This window comes from Nematolebias whitei, chromosome 19, assembly GCF_014905685.2.
Source record: "Nematolebias whitei isolate Nwh7 chromosome 19, NemWhi1, whole genome shotgun sequence".
Classification (NCBI taxonomy): domain Eukaryota; kingdom Metazoa; phylum Chordata; class Actinopteri; order Cyprinodontiformes; family Rivulidae; genus Nematolebias; species Nematolebias whitei.
In genome coordinates this window covers 17,338,315-17,360,550 of record NC_056516.1, presented here as the reverse complement: position 1 = coordinate 17,360,550, position 22,236 = coordinate 17,338,315, and the positions used below count along the sequence as shown (strand labels likewise).

Genomic DNA, 22,236 nt, shown 5'->3' with positions numbered 1-22,236 from the left:
GTTAGTAGACCCTCCGTTAGTTAGTAGACCCTCCGTTAGTAGACCCTACATTAATTAGTAGACCCTCCATTAGTTAGTAGACCCTCCATTAGTTAGTAGACCCTCCCATTAGTTAGTAGACCCTTCATTCGTTAGTAGACCCTCCATTAGTTAGTAGATCCTTCATTAGTTTGTACACCTTCCATTAGTTAGTAGACCCATCATTAGTTGGAAGACTCTACAAAAGTTAGTAGACCCTATATTAATTAGTAGACCCTATATTAATTAGTAGACCCTCCCTGGTAACTCACTGGGTTGCAACTGTTGTTATTTTATTTTATTTTCTCTCAGTCTATCTGAATTCTGAATGTTTGCAATCAAGCGACCGGTGAGCTGTATGGACATGTTTCGAGTGGCTATTTTTTTAGATCTTAACCTTTTTTGCGTGCACTGCTGGTAAAACTGAATTGTATTGTAGACTTTGTATAATATTTTATTACCCACCTTGGCAGCCATCCCCAATTTAATCTACCGGAGTACACTTTAAAATGAAAATAGGCCAGTTAGGATTTGGAATAAGAAACCTGTTATTTGCATTTTTTTATTTTAGACATTTGAGTCTGTAGTTTCAGATGTTTTCTGTGCAGCTGTCAAAATTCAGCTGTACAGTTTATCAACTCTACTTTCAAAAAGCTCTAAGATGCCCAATGCAACTCTGTAACAACTTTAAAGAAAAGGTAGTCGTACAAGTATTTGAGCATGAGAAAATTCAGATGCCATAACTCTATGGCTCACACAAAGAAATCAGGAACCCCTGAAAATATTTCAAGAAATTCTGAAAACACTCACAAACGCTATTCACCAACTACTTGCCAGCAGTCGCAGTCCAGTGAGGGATTTTCTTGTTTTACTTGGACCACTGCCAACATGATGTGGACAATAGAGAATTGGCCTTCCAAACCATGCCAGTCTGCTAAGGCTCCGGGTCATGGATTTGCTGCCACTATACACTAGAGCCTGGCCGATATATCAGTAGGGTCGATAATTTGGGCCGGTATAAGTGTTAAGAGACCTATCAGTATCAGTGATAAATGTCCCATTATCCACCAATAAAAACACTTCTAATTTTCACCATTAAAATGCTGGAACCAGCTGTAATTGTACAATGTATCCAGCAGAGGGGGCATGAAGACTACTTTCATGTCATGGCCATTCGCTTAAGTTTCACTTAACTTTCAGTACAGATGAAGCAGGGAGCAATACTGTGTAGTGTATCTTGCTGAACAGAGCATAAGTTTATTTTAACTTATTTTTAAAATAAATCAACAATAATAATTTTTTAGTTAATAATAAATTATCTTCAATCGTCCAACCCACTTGTCGTTAGCTACATGCCTGTGAAGTTAACAAGCTAACGTTTAGCATAGGCTAATGCCTTGTAAAACTATCCATAACAATAAATCTAATATAAAGGTATGTATATACATAGAGAGAGAGAGAAAAAGAGAGAGAGAACGAGAGAGAGAACGAGAGACAGAGGGTCCCTGCCTGGTAAAAATAAATGTTAAATAAATTTAACAACAACAAAAAAAAGCATACAGATTGATTAAAAAAAACCACTGTAAGAATGATAACAATGTAAAAATATTTCCTGTATTTGATAACAGTAATTTCAGGCCTCAATAGATGTGCTACGTTGACACATCAGCTGATTATTCCCTCCATGACAGGAGTTTAATTTTAATTTTTTTTTTTTTAAGTTATTGTAGTGAACTAGGCCTCGACCAAAACATGTCTCTGAAGACCTTCTTGGGACAGGAACTGTTATTTCATTGATTTGAATCCAGAAATACAAATTAGCTCATCCAGAGACTGTCTAATTGTATCCTGAATTAATCAATTGAAAGAACACTCTTCTTTTTATATTATCATTACAATTTTACAATATCTTGATAATCAAAAGTGTGTTTAGTTCATCCATCCATCCATCCATTATCTTTACCCGCTTATTCCATTTTGGGTCACGGGGGTCGCTGGTGCCCATGTCCAGCAATCACTGTGCGAAGGGGCGGGGTACACCCTGGACAGGTCGCAAGTCCATCACAGGGCCACATAGAGACAAACGAGACAAATAACCATTCACTTTCTCACTCACACCTAGGAACAATTAAGAGTTACCAATCAGCCTAACATGCATGTTTTTGGTCTGTGGGAGGAAACCGGAGTACCCGGAGAAAACCCACTCATGCACGGAGAGAACATGCAAACTCCACCCAGAAGGCCCCTGGACCGGGGTTTGAACCAGGGACCCGCTCGCTGAGAGGCAGCAGCTCTACCAGTTGCGCCACCGTGCTGCCCGTGTTAAGTTCATATCATTTCTAATGTTGAAAGTAAACCACTCATTTAAATCAACTGTGAAACAGTATTAATGATTTTTAAACCTCATTTAAATTAGAAATCAAGTTAAATGTCTATTTACAAAGTAATTATGCATTTTGATCATCTGTCTGAATGAGAAGTCAGTGATGTCGGTCGAAAGTCAGAGACAGTCAGAAAACAAGTTATTAGAACGAACTGTATTGTTTTTAAACCTAGCAGATGATAAAAAGAAACACTGGCATCTGCGTCTGTCTCACTTCGCCATAACATTTCTCTGTCTGTACTAAACGTTCCTAAACATTCTTGCACCCTCTCTTAACTTTTAATAACCCTCTGACATCACTAGAACCACCCCCTGTTGGTTGTTTCAACCAATCAGGAAGTACTAAGTGACCGGAAGTGAGGACTCTTTAAAAAGTCAACACTTCCTGGAACTATTCAGTCTTCTCAGTCTTGGAAGAAGCGGAGTCTTCTCGACTCTTCAGTCTTTGATCTGAGTCTTCTTGGGTCTTTCATGGAGTCTTCTGGGAGTATTCCACTTCTGAGTGGGATCTCTGACGGAGTCACGGCGCCTCGCTGTGAACTCACCCGGGCGTAACGCTTGCAACTTCGAAGGAAGCTTGTTTGTTTGACGGAGTAAACCACACAACTTCTGACAATGACCAGCCGCTTTAACCGGAGACGCTGGAAAGGTAGCGTGCATAGGGACATCTATACCCGAGCTGATCCTCATCTGCCAAGGTAAAGAGACGTCATGAGTGTCGCGCACCGAGTGTACCGGGGGTTTGAGCTGGTGTTGAAAGAAGCGTGCTAATTCTGGTCAACAAACATACATCTCTCCTCCATCCATCTCCATCTTCCTCTAAATCTCTCCTCTTGTAAATCTTTCCGCCAGTAAATCAATCTAGATGCCTTCAGAAATGTTCTGTTGACTTGTTAGTAAAGCGTGCCAAGTTTTTATTTATCAGAACCAGATCAGCGAATCAAGTGTACAATGTTTTTATGTTAAATTTTGATTCTGTTAAATAAATGACCGCATTTATTCTGATGGGTCAAAGAAAAATAACGTCTCATGTCACTGATTAAACAATGAACACAGTTAGCTCGGTCACATGGCATTAATTTAACTCGAAAAAGAAAGAACCCGTTGTATTTAAATAATTAATTAGTAGTGAAGGTACAGTAAAGCTGTCCCTTGACATACTACATTATGTTGGGGAATGATGTCCCACTAAAATGACCCACCATTAAAGTTTGAAAGGAATATTTTTATCAGTCATATGGAATCTGCAGCTGTATAAGTATGATTGTCCAGTTGTTCTTTATGAATAATTTAATTTATGGTTTTGATGTTTTCTAAAATACATTTGATCATCTATATGTGGAGCACTGACTGATTTAGGATGATGGTGGACGTTTTTGTTCTGTTTCATTTGACACTAAGTTTGTTTAAAATCTTACAGCAGCAATGATTATAAATGCTGCTTCACTCAGATTTTAATTTTTGGGATCTCATTAAGAAAAAAAAAATCAGTGAACAGATGGAGCTTCTTATCTTCTAACCAGACTCAGAGAAATCCTCCTCTGTGACTCTGAAAACTCAGACTTTCATCTCAATACAGCCGGCTAAGCTGTTACCTTCACTTTGTAGTCCAGTTCTCTGGTAATCTACTGACTGAGCATCAGAACCTTGCGAAAATGATGTTTAAAAATACTGAAATGTAACAGAAGCATGACATTAATCCATACGGCCCATTGCTTTAAAAGTCAGATTTTTATCTTAAGTTTGTGAGCTACAAGAATGAACTGTAATTAAAATCTAAAGCAGGGTAGGTAGATTGAGTTTTTCTACCCTCCATCCATTTTCTTTTACCTGTCCCTCCTTTCTGGGTTGTCGGGGAGCTTGTCTGTGTCCAGCAGTCACTGTGAGAGAAGTGGGGGACACCTTGGACAGATCTCCAGTCCATCACAGAGAGTAAGAGTAAGACACTTTGCCATTGATAAGTGTGACACCACACGTCTCTCATCCTATCGGTTTTTTGCAGGTGGAAGTGATTTGCCACTCTGACTCGTTTCCTTGCTCTGTGGGTGGGATCATCAATGCAAAGTGGGCGGTATCATAACTGGTTATTATGTCGAGCCACGCCGCCCATTGTGGTTCTTAATCGCCCTATAATCAGACTTCAATTTCTATAGCTTGTCCCAGCACTGCTTGTAAGTTTGGGTATAGCCATGCTGCACCATCATCTCCTATATCGCTCAATAAATGTGTTTATTTCTTGTGGCACTGTCTGTCACCACAATCAGAGAGGAAATTGAGGTGGTTTTCAGTTTTGCTGGGCGGATCATCCAGTGACATAACTCCTCCAGTCAATCAATGGATGCTGCCTACTAGTACTAAAATCAGCACCTTGGAGTGGTTCGCTTGGAACCTCATACGAGGTGGTCCTATATATTGGACTGAGTGGGGGTGGGTGGGCATGGGCAGGACCTTAACTGGTGCGGTGCAGAACGGATGACAGTTGAAACAGTGGCAAAGCACCAATAGAGACAAACAACCACTCACTCACCTAGAGACAAGTTATAGTTGCCAACAAACCTAATACACGTTTTTGATCTGTGGGAGATAACAGGAGTACCTGGAAGAAACCCACACGTGCACTGGGAGGCCTCCACAGAGAAATGTTAGTTTATTAAACCAGGCAAGTCCCACTGAGATCACAGAGGTCTTTTGCAAGGGAACTCTGGGCCTGAAGGTAGCCTAACATGCATGTTTTTTAGCCAGGGCTGCAACCACCGCTTAGCTGCCTCTGCAGTCCTATCAACCAACAAGGTCCGATAGGACTCTTCCTTCAGCTTGGTGGCCTCTCTAACCCCAGGTGTCTATCACTGCGTTTGAGATTGGCCACTGCAAGAAGTACCAACAACTTTGTGGCTACAGCTCAAGGTAGCCGCCTCGACAATGGAGACGCGGAACATGGCCCAGTTAGACTCTATGTCACCTAGTTAGACTCTATGACCCCTGCCTCAGCTGGGATGTGGTTAAAGTTTTCTGGGAGGTGTAAATTGAAGGTCTTTCTGATGGGTTCTTCTGCCAGGTGTTCCCAGCAAACTCTCACTTCACATTTGAACGTACCAGCTCTGTCCGGTATCTTCTCCAGAGATCTGAAATCACCACTTGGTGATGATCAATTGACAGCTCAGCTCCTCTTTTCACCCAAGTGTCCAAAGCACATTGCCACAGATCAGATGACACAACTACAAAGTCGATCATCGGTCTGCAACCTATAGTGTCCTTGTGCCATATGCACTTATGGGCATCCTCAGTTTGAACATGATGTTTGTGATGGACAAACTGTGACTAGCACCGAAGTCCAACTGAGCACCACATGGTTCCAGGTCAGAGAGTCCGTTCCTCCCAGTCATGCCTCTCCATGTCACATTGCCATTACCCACATGGACTTTGAAATCCCCCAACAGAATAAATGAGACCCCAACTGAAGCACCTTCCACCATGCTAGGCACAAACAGCAGTCTTTTCCCATTCCTCCCACCTAAAGTCATAAGGAAGCTACCCTCTTATCTACTGGGAAAACCGAACGTACAGGGACCAAGCTGTGGGGCAATAAGTAGACCCAAAACAGCCTGGCACCTCTCACCATATCACCATGGGCAACTCCGGAGTAGTGTAAGGTCCATCTCCTCTCAAGGAGATTGATTCCAGAACCCATGCCGTGGACACAAAATGCCTTCCAAATAAAAAACCTAAACCTAAAATATCACAACAGACAAATAAAACAAAAATATATAAAAGGTTAAGAATTGTCAAAACTGTAACAAATAGCAATAAGCAGCGACGAGTAAAATAAAGTGACAAAGTAACAAAACCAAGACGTGTGTGGTACCAACAGAGTACTAGCAAAAACACTTTGAGTTCAGACATTATGATTATCATACTCATTGGTTTTGACAGATCTGTATTCACAGGATCCTGGTTCTTAAAATTCTGGTGGGCAATTCAAGTTGAAATTTAGAGGTGAAAATTGCCATCTCTGAATAAAAAAAGGTTTTTATGCATTCCGCTCAGACTTGTGTGAAGTTTAATGGAATTTTGTTGGTGCTTAAAAGTGAAATGTTTGTGCTTCACAGAGAACCAGAGGGCAGAAGAGAAAAAGAGTTTCCATGGCTGAAGACAGAGAAGAGAAATTCGAGGTACGTTTAGTTTTCAGACCCATTCAAGTTTTTCATACCTTTTACGTCTTTCTTTAACTAAATTCATTTTAATGTTTTTTTTTATATTCCTGGCTTTGGAAGAATGTTTGTTTTAGCTGATGCTCTGTTCTTTGTTCCCTCCACATACATCAGTAACGTTGCCTCCATGTCTCAGTTCTGAGGCATAGCCTGCTGTAAAGCTTGCTGTTGGGCATATCATGTACTGGTACCAGCAGAATCATCATAAGATTCTTTCACCAAATAGTTTTGAGAAATAAGGCACAGACCACTCTGGCTTTCTTTGGCTGTTCATAAATTAGTGATGGAGCTGGCCATGTCTCGCACAGATGTGAGTTTACAGAAATGAAGCAAGCTTTGACCAACCATAAGAGGCATGGAGCAGAACTCAGCTGCCTTGATGTTGAGAGCAACACATTAAACATGTGATGGAGGTCTCTATCCTGTTATTTTCAAAACATGACGAATTAACATACTTCAATGATTCCCTTTGTGGTTAAATGTGTTTTTTATTATTATTACTAAATACAAAGTTGTTGTGAGTCATCAGTGATATTCCGTCTGTAATAAATGTATTTGTTCTTGTTTAATCCCGTGACCTGGTGGTCTCACAGACAAGATGCCATCACTTTATCACTAACGTGAGCAGCAGCACCAGCTTACTTTTTCACATATTAGCCATTTTGGCTCTGTTACTACCGCCCTCCTTGAACCCGTCTCGCCTCCTCAGTCCATTCAGAAATGACGGCATCTGAGTCGCAGACTGGGGGGGTCTAAAGTGAAGGTTGAATGGAAGCTAAATGGAGATATCTTTCAGCTGCCAAGTGCACAGAACCTTTCAGCAGGCTCTAGAAAACTGTTTTATGAATGTCCTTTAATGCTGTTTATAGATGGAACCAGTTATTATAAAATATTGTACAACAGTGCACACAATTTCCTTCCTTTTGTTTTTGAATATTGAAACGTTTTTTCTGTTACAAAATGGCAAATAATTGCTCTGTCTTTTCTTAGTTCAACATATTCATACAACCTTTATCTAGACAGGTAAATCACATTGAGCCTCTAGGACTCATTTACAAGAGAGACCTGATTTCAACAAAGAATGATGACAACAATGGACAACAGCGACAACAATAGACGGTTATAAAAAGGCATACAGATTTATTATTTAATTTTTTTTACAAATAAGATGACTAAAAAAAAAGTTACAAAAAACAGCTAGATTCTAAGGCGAATGTAGAAAACTAAAAACAGGAACATGTCTGCATTGGTCCCTGCCAGGAGTCCAACAGATTCTTAAAGCCACTTAGAGAGGTCAAGGTTGAGAGCTTCAGATCTTTGTGTAAGATATTCCAGGAAACAGGAGCAGAGTAGGAGAAGGCCCTTTTGTCTAGTTCAGTCCTCATTAAGGGAACACTGCAGGTAATAATGTCCTGAGAGTGCACGTTGTAGCTGCACTCATGCAGAGACATGTAGGAGGAGATGTATGAAGGCAGCAGACCAAGAAGTGATTTAAAGATGAAAATGTACCAGTGAGAGAGTCTGCGTGAAGTTAATGATGTCCAATTAACCAGTGAATACAGGGTGCAGTGGTGGGTACGATAATCACAGCCAGTTATGAATCTTAGTGCACCATGATAGACAACATCCGCAGGGTGCTTGTAGGAGCGTTCATGTAAATAATGTCACCGTAATCAAGGGAGGGAAGGAAAGTCACAGAAACAAGGTGTTTCCTAGCATTCAGAGTTAGACTGGATCTGTTTCTGAAAAAGAAACCCAGTTTAACTTTAGTTTCTTTACCAAGTTTTCCACATGAAGCTTAAAAGAAAGATGTGAGTCGACCAAGATACCCAAATATTTATAGGAATCAACAAACTCAATAGGGACACCATTTGAGGATGAAATCAGAGGAAGAACTGCTGGGACCGACTTCCTATTTGAAAAAAGCGTCCCTTTGGTTTTGCCGGTGTAGATGAACATATACTGTGATATATTCATAAATTAAACGGATTCATTCATTTTTCTGGACTGAATAATATCGTGCATTGAATTTAATAAAATGTAACGTGAGGCATTAATTTTCTTTGACCCATCAAATGAATGCGGCCATTTATTAACAGAATCAAAGTTTAACATCAAACATTTACATTAATTTGGCAAATTGATTTCAACAACAACATAATTAATTAGCAAGTTTTACAAGGAGGAAACCATACGGCCATGGTTTCCCCATTTCAAGCATTACAACAGACATTTCTGAAAATATCTGGAATGATTTGCTAGCAGGATAGAAGAGTTTAAAGATGGAAATGAAGTTTAAATGGAGAGGAAAAGATGGATGAGGGAATTGTGTCAGTATCAGGACGACACGCTCCGTTGAGATCCCAGCTTCCTCCTCGGTACACTTAGGTGGTGTAAATCAACTCTTTACCTGTAGCAGGTGTCTCCACTGGTACGGAGTTCCATTTAACGCACCCTTTCAGCGTCTCCGTAGGAACAGCTGTGAATCGTCCGAAGTAGTGACGCTACTTGTTCGACACAGGTTCACCTCTCGGTGGACTCACAAGAGGAGTAAGTCCGTCAGAGTTCCACTCAGATGTGGAAGATGTCATAATTCCCACAAGACTCGGAAGAACTCCGGATCATGTCTGGACCTCCTGAACTCTCCAGCAATTTTTCCCGTTCGGTTTGCTCTCCGAACCGAACTCGACTGCACTAGCTCCAACACGACCCGACTGAACTAGGAAGTGCCGACATTTAAAGAGTTCTATTTCCGGTTCATTTGGGAAGTTTCTGATTGGTCGATTGACCAAACAGAGGTGTATTTTTGTGATGTAAGAGGTTACTAGAAGTCAGAAAAACAGAAAGAATGTTTTGGAACAGACTGGAAATGTTTTAGAGACAGACGAGAGAAATGTTTGGGCGAGTTGGGGGAAAACAGGTGCCCGCTTCTCTATTTACGTCTGAGAGGATATAAAAACATGACAGTTCGTTCCAACAACTTGTCTTCGACCTTTGACCGACATCACAACTTGCTCATTTCAGACAGAAGATCAGAAAATGCATGAATTACTCCGTAACAAATTCCAATTTGATTTCTACTTTGAATGAGGATTAAAAATCACTAATACTGTTTCACAGTTGAATTAAAATGAGTAGTTCACTTCAACATTTAAAAATGGTTTGAACTAAACACACTTTGATTATCAAAACATTTGTAAAATAGTAATGATAATAAAAAAGAGAGTGTTCTTTCAATTGATCAGTGCAGGACACTTAGGAAGTCTCTGGATGAACTTAATCTTGTGTTTCTGGACTCAAATCAATGAAATACAGTTCTTGTCCCAGGAAGGCCCCAAGGCCAGGACCTGACCTGAAGCCTAGTTCACTACACCGACATTTAGGACAAGTTTGAGGTCCAACAAATCAGACTGGATGATCTTGAATGCAGATTTCAAAAGCTGGAAAGCCTTATCAACTGTTGAAGCTCGGCAATAAACAACTGTGTCATCAGCATAGAAATGTATGCATGCATCAGGGGTGTTTTGACCTACATTACCTATGTAGATTGTAAAGAGGGTGGGTCCTAAGACTGAGCCTTGTGGTACACCATTGTTGACTGTTAAAAAACAGGAGGAAGTACCATTATGTTGAACACATTGCCTCAGATCTGAGAGATAGTTAGAGAACCAACCAATGGTGTGTTCTGAGAAACCGATTTCTGAGAGCTTATGACACAAGATGTTATGATCCACAGTGTCAAAAGCTTTAGACAGGTCTAAGAAAAGTGCAGCACAATAATCCTTAACATCCAGTGCTTCAACAATGTCATTAAGAACCTTCAGTGAAGCAGTCATCCTGTGTTGTTTCCTGAAACCAGATTGATGGAGAGGTAAGATGTTAAATGAGTCCAGGTAATTTTTGATTTGAGAGTTTATCAGTTTTTCTAGAACCTTGGCTAAATGCAGAGTTTAGAGATTGGCTGATAGTTGTTCAGTGAGGTGGGGTCACCTCCCTTCAGCAAAGGAAGAACAAAGGCTGTTTTCCAAGTGTCTGGAATGGAGTTTTGGCTTATGGAGAGATTGAAGATGTGGGTCACAGGAACTGTGATGATATGAGCAGCCAGCCTTAAGAAATAAGGTGGAAGTTCATCTGGACCTGCAGATTTTTTAGGATCAACATTTTTTAACAGTTTATTGACCTCACTAACTGAGAATGGAGAAAAAGAGAAGGTGTGATTAACTTTGGATTGACTTTTAGGAGGGATTTGATTTGTAGAAGTTTGAGTAAGTGAAGTGGCTGATTTTCCATTTGTAACTGTGTCAAATAAAGAAGTAGAAGCAACAAAATGTTTGTTGTTTAATAATTTTTTTACATGTTGCAACAAACATCTGTCCAGCTGTCATGTCTAATAATTTGTTTCCATAGGAACCACTGCCTCGAGAGCGCAGACAGCGCCAGTCTGCAGTGCCAAAAAAACCCAAAACTGACGACACGAGGACTGAGTGTACGACCTGCAAAGGACCAGGCGACAACGAAAATCTTGTGAGGTGAGCTTGTGTGTGTGTGTGTGTGTGTGTGTGCGCGCGTGTGTGTGTGTATACACATGCATTTACATTCCCAGGTGTTGGTGTGTGTCTCCTGGAGGAGTTCTATCCTCACGATGATTAAAATTCAGTCTTCATTAGGCTCCAGCCGCTCGGGCTCTGCAGTGTGGGGGCCGAGGTTATCTTCTCCATAGGCCCCTATATTGACCTGCCACATACATTTGCTCACTTTATTAGAGTATAATGAATACCACAATTAATTATCCTTCTTACTTGGGATTTCTGGTGTTAGGCATTTAATAAACAGGATTCTTATTATTGCAGTTCTTCAAAACACTGCAGGCATTTTCATATGATCACCCTCTTGTATTAAAAAATAATTCAACTTTGACTAAATAGACGCCTTCAGAACTTAGTAGTCACGGTCTAACCCAGTGGTTCTCAAACTTTTTTGTTGGGTTCCTTCTTTAGAGAAAGAAAATTGTACACCCACACCACCACCACCCCTCCCCCAGGTCTTTATCTAAAATCTACTTTTGTATTAAATATTCATATGTGTCAATATGAGCACTGTTGTTATTGTACAGACATATCCAACATGGGCACATGACCAAACACTTGGTCCTGGAGAAAGAGAGCGCCGCTGTGGGAGTGCACGCAGCCTGTTTGAGTGTCTCTGTCAGACTGGCTGTTTCTGCTGTGATGAAAAAATATAAATGCTAAATTGTTGATGCCCCAGATTTTAGCAAAGATGTGTGTCTCCATTTAACTTAATTTTTCCCAAAACTCACAAAGTTCCCTCTGTGAGATAGTCAATTTCAAGTATTTATAGTTTATTGTAAATATCTGCGAAATTCAATTCAACGTATCTTGATTCATGCTCAATAATCCAGGTAGAAAAATCCAACAAGGTTAAGTCAGGTCCTCTGGATGGTTTCGTTTTGTTTAAATGTTTTGTCTTTCATCATAAAGACTCCTTCAGTCTGAGGAGCCACAACAAACTCAGTCTTATAAATAGCACCTTCTCTTAGTGGATCAACCAGTTTGATGGTGCTCCAGAACACCATCCAGGTTATGGGTTGTAATGGTGCTGAAGCATATCTGTGGTTATTTGAAACAGTCAGTTAGTACCTCTGACTGCTTTGATCAGCACGTTTTCATTAAGCTGAATATGAAGAGAAGTTGTTCACTGCAGCTCTTTTTTGCCTTAGCCCCCTTTCTTGCTCACTTTAACAAATTTTTTACCCACTAGTCCCTGTGGAGATGATTTGATCTTCTGAATGTTTCTGTTCAGTGTCCTGAGATGACTTCTGTTGTGACTTGGTGCTATTTAAATAAACTGAACTGAATTTAATTGAATTGGATTACACTGTTAAAATAAAAATAAGCTGATTCAGCAAATTATTATTAATATTGTTGCTGATCATATCATTCTTCTTTGTCATCTTCATCCTCTTCTTTTTCTTCATTTTATTATTATTATTATTATTATTATCATTGTTGTCATTATTGGCATGGATAGGCTTTCAGGGCTGTAACTTCGAACATTTTTTCAGTGCCCCAAATATGAAGACAGCAGATATTAAATAATGTAGTTTTTGTCTAATCACACACGTTGCATGTTTGTCTAAAAATACCTTCAGGCTCGTTTGTGTTTTTGTTGCGTTTCATATGAGCAGCATCAGCTTCAGAGACTTGCGTAATAATATTGTGACTGCAAGAGTTAAAGAAGGTTTACCTGGAAAGTAAATGTGGTTTCAGTGTATGTGCACTTTCAGTTTTTAAGGAATGTCTGTTGAGCATAAATTTTTCTTACTCTATTGATGCATGCCAAAACAACCACTATGCCTATTTTGACCGTAGTATATATTGATGAATTTGAAAACTAACAATTTTTTACCAGTTCTTAGATATACATTGTCCCATTGTGATGCATCAGTAGACACAGTTTTATGATTTAATCTAAACGTTTCAGGTTGTTATAGTAACACAATCTGTTCCTTTTAATGATTAAAAGAGGAGCAGGTCAATTACTATAGTTTTTATGAGTTTTGTTTTAGGCCTCATTTGTTCTGTTGTTTGTTAATTCTCAGGTTTTATAAAAGAGTATTATAATTTTAGAACATTTTGTGTATATTCATTATTTTGTTTGGTAGTAAATATGTATTCTTAGTAGCAGACATAAGATATTTTTTTTGTTTTGTTGTATTCATCCATCTATCCATCCATCCATCCATCCATGCATTATCTTCCACTTGTTCTGAAGTTGAGTTGTGGGGGCAGCAGCTTGAGCAGGGAGGCCCAGACATTTTTTTTTCCACAGCCACCTCTTCCAGTTCTTCTGAGAGGACTCCAAGGTCCCAGGCCAACCGAGAGACGTAATCTCTCCAGTGTGTCCTTGGTCTTCCCTGGGGTCTCTTCCCAGTTGGACATGCCCAAAGCACCTCCCTAGGGAGGCACCCACGGGCATCCTTACCAGATTCCTGAACCACCTCGACTGGCTTTTTTCGGAGTGGAGGAGCAGTGGTTCTACTACAAGTCTCTCACAGATAACTGAACTTCTCACCCTATATCTAAGGGAGAGTCCAGCTACCCTGCATAGGGAACTCATTTCAACCGCCTGTATTTGCGATGTCATTCTTTTGGTCACTACCCAGAGTTCATGACCATAGGTGAGGGTAGGAACATAGAATGACCGGTAAACAGAGAGCCTTACCTTACAGCTCAGCTCCCTTTTCACCACAACAGACTAGGGGTTGAACAAGTATATAATTTTTAAACTCGACATTAACATAATAAAACCCGAGTAGAACTCGAGTATTTAATGACGTCATAGATCTCAAGATACAAAAATAAATAAATAAATAAAACTGCAAAAAAAAGGTAATTATTTACCCAAATAAAGACCAACAAAACATTGGGAGCGTATATTATGCTCCTACCATTTATCATACTGCAAATAAGTCACAGGAAAAACTAAACTATTAGTTATTATTATTAAACTGCAAACATGAAGAAACATGCAGCATGTCAAAAACGAAACTTAAACCGAAACTGGTTCTGGTTCGGTGGATTGGGCCCGGTGTTACACCATACTCTGTGACCTGCAACAGTGCAACACCGCCCCCTACGGTCATACGGTGGTCACATAATATGACGTCACTACGGATACCCAACGTTACATTTTTAACCTTGATAGATGTCCTAGCAATCGATGTGTAGATTACTCGAGTACTCTGTTAATGCCCTACAACAGACACGCACAGAGTCCGCAGTACTGCAGACGTTGCACCAATCTGTCTGTCAATCTCACGCTTCATTATTTTCTCACTCGTGAACAAAACCCGAGATACTTGAACTCCTCCACTTGAGGAAGCACCTCACCCTCGACCCGAAATGATTAATACACCATTTTCTGACTGAGGACCATGGCCTCAGATTTGGAGGTGCTGATCCTCATCCCAGCCACTTCACACTCTGCAGCGAATCGCTCCAGTGAAAACTGAAAGTCACGATGACGCCTACAGGACCACATCATCTGCAAATAGCAGAGATTGATTCCTGAGCTCATTGAAACGGACTCCCTCCACCCCTGGCTTCACTGAGGAATTCTGTCCATAAAAGTTTTTCAAATAATTTATGACAACAGGCAGCCCTGGTTGAGTCCAACTCCCACCATGAAGGGGTCCAACTTACTACCGGCAATGCGAACCAAACTCTTGCACCGCTTGTATATTGGGATCGAGTAGCGCATAGCAATGAGCTGGATGAGCAAACTCCCATGAACCCTTGAGGATCCTAGTGTAATGAGCTGATCCAATGTTCCACGGCCAGGATGGAACCCAGCTTTGTTCCTCCTGGATCTGAGTTTCGACCAACAATTAAATTCGCTTCTCCATTACCTCTGAATAGGCCTTACCAGGGAGGCTAAGGAAAGTGATACCCTTATAATTGGAGCACACCCTCTGGTCCCCCTTTTTGAAGAGGGGAACCACCATCCCAGTATGCCAGTACAGTGGTACTTCCTCGCTGTCCACGCAATGTTGCAAATGCATGTCAGCAAAAGTAGTCCCACAACATCCAGAGTCTTAAGGAAATCAGGGTGAATCTCATCTATTCCTGGAGTCCTGCCGCCTTGGAGCTTTTTAACTACCTCAGCGACCTCAGCCACAGTTATGGACAGACCAACCCCAAAATTCTCCGACTCAGCTTCCTCCAAGGAAGATGTGCCTGTGGGATTGAAAAGGGCCGAGAAATATTCTTTCCACCTCCTGACGACATCAATGGTTGAGGTCAACAGCACCCCACCTTCATTGAACATAGTGTTAGAAAAGCACCCCCCCCCCCCCCCCCCAGCCACCTGATGGTTTGCCAGAATCCCCTTGGAGCTGACCAAGGATCTCTATCAAAAGCCTCACCAAACTCCTCCCAAATTTGAGCTTTTGCCTCAGCAACAGCCAAGGCTGCAGACTGCTTGGCCCTCTGGTACTCCTCAGCTGCCTGGAGTCCCACCAGCCAACAAGGCCCAATTGGACTCCTTCTTAAGCTTGGCAGCCTCCCTAACCTGGGGTGTCCACCACCAAGTTCAAGGATGGTCACCGCGAAAAGCACTGACAACTTTGCAGCCACAGCTCAAGGCAGCCACCTCATCCATTGATTTGTGGGACATGGCTTATTTGGATTCAATGCCACGCCCCCCTACCCCCTGCCTCAGCTGGGATGCAGTTAAAGCTCTCCTAGAGGTGTGAGTAGAAGATCTTTCTAACAGGTTCTTCTGCTAGATGTTCCCAGCAAACCCTCACTACACATTTAGGTCTACCGGGTCTGTCCGGCATCTTCCCTCATCTGACCCGACTCACTACCAGATGGTGATCAGTTGACAGCTCAGCTCCTGTCTTCACCCGAATGTCCAAAACAAATGGCCGCAAATCAGTTGACATGACTACATGGTCAATCGTCAATCTACTACCTAGAGTGTCCTGGTGCCAAGTACAATTATGGATACCCTTATGTTCAAACATGGTGTTCGTGATGGACAAACTATGACTAGCACTGAAACTATGACTAACACTGATGTCCAACAACAGAACACCTTGGGTTCAGATCAGAGAGGCAGTTCTTCCCATACATACCCCTCCAGGTCAAACTGTTGTTACCCATATGGGCATTGAAGTCTCCCAGCAGAATAAAGGAGTCCCCAGCTGACGCACCTTCCAGCATCCCTACCAAGGACTCAAGAAGGCCGGATACTCTGAACTGCCATTTGGCGTATAGGCACAAACAAGTCAGAGCCTGTCTCCTCATCCGAAGATGCAGGGAAGCTACCCTCTCATGTACCGGGGAAAACTCCCAACACACAGGCACCAAACCAAGTCAGGGGGCTAAAAGTGGACCCGCAGCAGCTTGGCGCCTCTCACCATGGCCAACTCCAGAGTGGAATAAGGTACAGCCCCTCTCAAGGAGATTGGTTCAGAAGCCCATGCTGTGCGTCGAATTGAGCCCAACTATATCTAGTCGGTAACTCTCAACCTCACGCACAAGCTCAGCCTCCTTCACATTCCATGTCACAAGAGCTAGCTTAGTAAACTAGGGTTAGAGTGCCAAGACCCATGACATCATGCACCCAACTTGTATGGCCCCACCTGCAGGTGGTGGGCCCAAAGGAAGGCAAACTCATGTTGCTCGTTCAAGCTGAGCATGACCAGGCCCCATGAGTAGAGACCCAATCACCAAGTGCTTGCCAACGACCCCCTCCCCGAGGCCTGGCTCCATGGTTGGGCCCCGGTAACCCATGTCCGGGCAAGGGACAAGGTGGTGATTCAAGGAAGGCAATTAATTTTGTATAAAATGACATTGAAACTGAATCAAATTTTTACTGAATAACAGGTTAAGGCTGATTATTGTGAATAAACAAGTAGGACGCCAGTTTTGCTGCTCGTGTCTCTTTAATCAATCGACTTGTTGACAGTTTAAAAAGAAACGTTTCATATCTGCTACAGAGCAAAGATGTACAACTCACTAGCACCATAAATGGTGGCATTCTTTGGTCGTGATTATTGCTCAACAATAAATCATTAAATGACAGAAATATTTACATGTTGAGCTTTGATTTTAAGAAAGATATTTTAATTTTTTTGTGATAAAGTGAAAACAGTAAGGTACTGTTTGCGTTGCGACTTCTAAACTATATAAATAACGAAAAATGTTGGATTGTATACCTGGATTATTGAGCACGGACTTTGTTATATAAATAAGGATTTGTGCTGACTCATCAGCGGCATTCATTCCTTCGTATAATGCACTTTCTAATTTACACTCTTTAAATCTATTAGTAGTAGATGATCAGATAAAACACGTGAAGTCATTCAATCAGCACAAAAGGTAAATTTAATAGTTTCAGCTTCTTTGAAATGGAGATCTTCAGATTTTTTGTTCTCAGTGAGCATTTATTTTAAAGAAATTAAAGTGAAGTAAATCAAACATTTACACACATTCAACTTGAACCATGCCCTTGGAAGACGTGGATCATTTAAACACGTCTTCATCTCTGAAGTACCTAAATGTTTAGTCCTGGTACGTGCTCAATAATCCTGTTAGATGTAGACTAAATGTTTCATGTTTCTGTGTGAGTGTGGTTCTGTTGGTTTCTGTTGTTCTGAGGCATCTCTTGAGTTTTGAAGGTTTTCTGGTCGGGGTTTGAGGTGTGCTGCCCTGACTCTTTCTATCTTTGCACAGGTTGTGAGAGCCGGGGCAGCCACCTCAACCCCCTCCCATAAAATGTCTGGACTGATGACCGTTGGCTTAGAGAAAGAGAGGCTAATTGAAGCTCGAAGAACAGGAAGGACACATCGCCTCACAACACCCGTCATCCAAACTGGATCTGCAGCTGTCCAACAGAAACTTTAACCAGAACTGTGGGAACCCTAAATGCTAAAGTTAATTTATTTTATCATCCTCTGGTCCATGTTGCATGTTTAAGAGTGCCAGTGTATGTAGAATTGTATCAATACAGTTTATTTTAACAGTGAAAAACCATTTGTTTCTCTCTAGTTTTGCTTAAAGTATGTATGTTTAGAGGGTTAAACCCTATAGCCGTTTGTAAAACATTAGAGTTTTCCAATTTTAACAAACTCACGAGGTGTTATCGATTCATTATAGCAGTTGAAAAAAAAATGTTACTTATATGTTTTGGAAAATTCTTACATTATTTTATTGTAGAATACACAGTAATATTTTTTACATTTACCTGTTTTTAGGAGGATACCCCACCCATTTAATAGTGGGATTCTGCGTAAAGCTTATTATCAAATAGTATCTTACCTGTTGTAGAAAGATCTTTAAAATGTTGTCAGTGTGTAGAAATTCTTAAATTCTGATGGTAGATGCAGAAAAAGATGGATTGACAAGCTAACGGTTTGTCAGAGCAGGATCAGGGATTAAAACACGTCAAATTAAAAAAAAAAAACTTCTGGTTCATGTGAACAGTTTTTAACCTTTTATTCCTGTTAATTAAACATCTGGAGTTGTTTTCATGCACAAAGATCATCAAACTTCCTGCAGGGATTGAACCTTTCTGCGTAAATAACTGAGTGATGTGAAATGATCTAAAGTTTAAAATAATGGTGAACAAATGTAAAAGACCAGCGTTGTTTTAAGGTAACTCTGCTGGGACTAGCCTTGAGCTCATCAGTCTGGCCAGAGTTCAGCTCTCTTTCTCCAAACTGAAGATTTTATTAGAGAAGCAACAACGACGAGTAAAATACTGTTTGAGTCTTTTCAGAACAATAAGTCCAGATTTGTCTGGAGCTTCCCTTCAAGACTAATAGTTGTGAGATTTGACCATTTCCAGCTGCTGGTCTTTCTGTCTCACTTGATGGTTTTACATCTTTGGACTTGTTACTCTGATCTGATCCGGTTCTGTCATCAGCCAACATCAGTAAACTCTTTCAGATGAGCACATTTCTTTTTCTTCTCCGTCTGTGTGACCTCTAATCAGTACTAATCAGTATTATTGATGGAAGTCATGTCAACCAATCACCCGCAGCAGCTGATTAGACCACTTGAGAAAAGTGTTTTTAACTTTGTGGAGGACTGAAAGTCACTGTTGTTTAAAATATGAATCTAATCCTAGCTTAAGTTATGGTAGAAAGTGTTCTTTATTAGGGCAGAGTGTCATTAGCAGCCGTGTCTCATTTATTAGTCCTGAAGGCTTCTCGACGTGTCCGTCTGTCTCTGTCTGTTGGAGTTTGACAGATCCTGAAGCCCTGCTGGACCTTAGTGCTCAGCAGCTGCTCCTTGTTCTGTCAGGACTCGTCACATGTTGGCCTCACATTTCACCCCGTCTGACCCTGCATGCATCCTTTAGGGATCAGTCAAACCCTCCCTTTACTGTGAGAGTCGTTCTGGACAGCGCTCCTCGTTGAGTCTTTGGAGATCAGATGTTGGTGCAGAACCACCTGCCAGCTTGTTACAGTGCATGGCTATCATCTACCGAGACCGGCCCAACAACCTGAAACTAAGCGATGGCTGCTGGGTACTTTGATCGTATGTACAGTATTTATTGAGAAAGCCAACTGTCTTTGTGTCTTAATACTTTATTTATGTGCATTATAGGATTGTGTTGTGAACTAAATGATGTAGTCATGCCAAACATTTGTTTACAAGTTATTTCATGATTAAGGGAATGTTTCTGCTGTATCGTGTCATGTAATATGAATATGAATGCCGTTCTTGTGTATGTGACGTCTCTCGGCCTTTAGCTCTTGGGAGCGAGCTGGAGCTTTAATAAACTCTTGATTTTTCCTCACCTTATTGCTGCAGTGATAAATGAGTGTCAGGCAGCTAATTAATTGCTGTAAAGGTGCAGCATCGGTGGTCCGTCTGTGCGTGTAATGCCCCCTGTCAGCAGTGATTTATCACCTGGGAAATGGCCTTCGTGTTTTTCTGGCGGGGCTCAGAAGATGCTGCTTCTCAAACCACACAGATTAAAGAATCAAACGCATCTGCGGTCACACAAAGTTCTAACAGCTTGTAGCCACAGACTGGTCCTATCTTCATATTTGCCTCTGGCTGTTTCATGCTGCAGAGCAGAAATCTGTTCAGGTCCACAGCGGGGGGTCACAGTCCTGAGTGGAACTGATGAAGTGATCATATTGTGTGAGCTGCAAGTCAATACATCTGTACAGATACAAATACAAGATCAGCCATGTGATGAAGGCTACCAGAATAATATGAAACCAAACAACCTGAATCACTGAGGCATGGAGTCAAAGAGACGAAGACGATTTAGTCGAGCCTCGAAAATAATCTGGATAGAATTTAAAATGACAATCATGGTCAACGTTTTCACAACTCTTACAATCAGGATAAAAGTGTTCAACCCACAAAGAGGATCCTGTAGATCACACATTTTAGACCTGCCCCAATATAAGTGATATTTAAATTAAATATGGAGTAGTTTATGGATGGTTGAAAACCACCAAACGGATCATTTTGTCCAGCTCGTATTTGTAGGAACCGTTTCATATTTTAGTCTTGCTGCAGGATCTGTGAGATAAACCAGTGGTGCAGTGGTGAAATGAAGCTTCTGGAGTCTGCGTCCTGAAGGTCTTTGACAAAAGAGCAGTAGCCTCCAAAGAAGACGTGAGCTCTGCTGCAGACGGTTTTTGGTTACGGAATAAGACCAGTCATGCAAGAATGGGAGGACCAACACATAAGAGAGAAAAGCTTGCAGGTTTTGGAAAGCAGTAACCTTTTTGATGATGAGTGCGTTTCCTATTACTGCTCTGACACCAGATCTGGGGAGATGATTTAATGGTGGCATTTTGTTTTTGCTGACTTCAGCCTTTCCCCCTCTATTAAAACAGAAAACTCTGGAGCTGTGTGGGAAGAGTGGCCAAGCAGTTCAAATCTATTACTCCCAGCTTCTTCCCTCGTCTCTTTATCCCACGGATTCAGCCGATGTGTGGGTTCGCCTAAATGCTTCACACGTTTCCTTCCTCTTCTTCTCAACCAAGGCCCCCCTTTATTATCAGCACTGTTACTTTCTGAATATAAACCCTAAAACTTTACGACTGTCTAATAGCTTATACGCATGCCTTTAAAAGGGTTTTAGTTTGGTGAGGTTGGATGCCAAAAGCATAGAGTTTGTCCAGCAGGGTGAGGGTGCAAATATGCTGTTGAAATCAGCTTTTTCATATTGTTACCTAGATTACTGGAGCCCCCTGCTGGAAAGCATGTCCAATCTTAATTTCTAAACTGGAGCCGGGTGTCTTTTTCCACCCTTCGCTTCCGTCTGTAACTGTGAATGAGTTGTGTCCACATATTGTTCTGCCCTGGCTTTGTCCATAGGTGCCACTTCAGCAGGCCATTCATTACTTTTCCATCTTGTAAAACAATGGCTCTTTTATAATGTTGCACTGACCCAACAGTAGATCAAAAAGTAGGAGGCTCAACGAGTCCAATAATCCACTTCTTTCTGTGGTGCACTCTGTCATGGTGGGAGTCAATGGCTTGGTGCTTTGTGTCATATTGATTTCTGTCACGTGGACACTCCCGGGGTAATTGCATTGCTCACTTGTGATAAATTCACTGCCTTGTTTCAGCCACTTGATCTTAGACAACAGGACTGACCCAGAGAACAAAGGTGTGGAGGCTGCACAACTATTGTCCGTATATGAATTTGTAATTGGCTACAGAAGTGCTGAGACGGACAACAACTTTACTGCACTGAGTCTTTTCGTTGAGGGTCGGTTAAGATCTGGCATTAATCCTGACTGATCCAATCCACGGGGACAGCTCCTTGTACAGTATGTGTATTCACATATTTCAGACTTCTGTCATCAACAGGTCTTCTGATGTTTCTGGAAGCTCTCAACTGAACTCTGTGATCTGAATTACATATCAATACTAAGAGAAGGGCATAGGCTTCAAACTGGCCCACGTTGTCTTTACTACTGACTTCAATAATTTGACTTCTTGAACAATAATTTGACTCATTTAACAATAATTTGACTCATTTACCAATAATTTGACATTTTCCAGGTAATAATTTCACTTATTTACCAATAATTTGACTTATTTACCAATATTTTGACTTATT

At 41.2% G+C, this 22,236-nt stretch overlaps 1 protein-coding gene across 1 annotated transcript in view; it reads left to right on the top strand.

Annotated features, from left to right (window-relative positions):
• The window catches only part of phf14 (PHD finger protein 14), a 133,025-nt gene that overhangs the window by 65,898 nt on the left and 44,891 nt on the right, over positions 1–22,236 (top strand). Inside the window, exons 15-16 of the mRNA XM_037693359.1 lie at positions 6,508–6,570; positions 11,017–11,138. Of these exons, the coding sequence (XP_037549287.1) occupies positions 6,508–6,570; positions 11,017–11,138 (185 nt within the window). The remainder of the gene's footprint in view (positions 1–6,507; positions 6,571–11,016; positions 11,139–22,236) is intronic.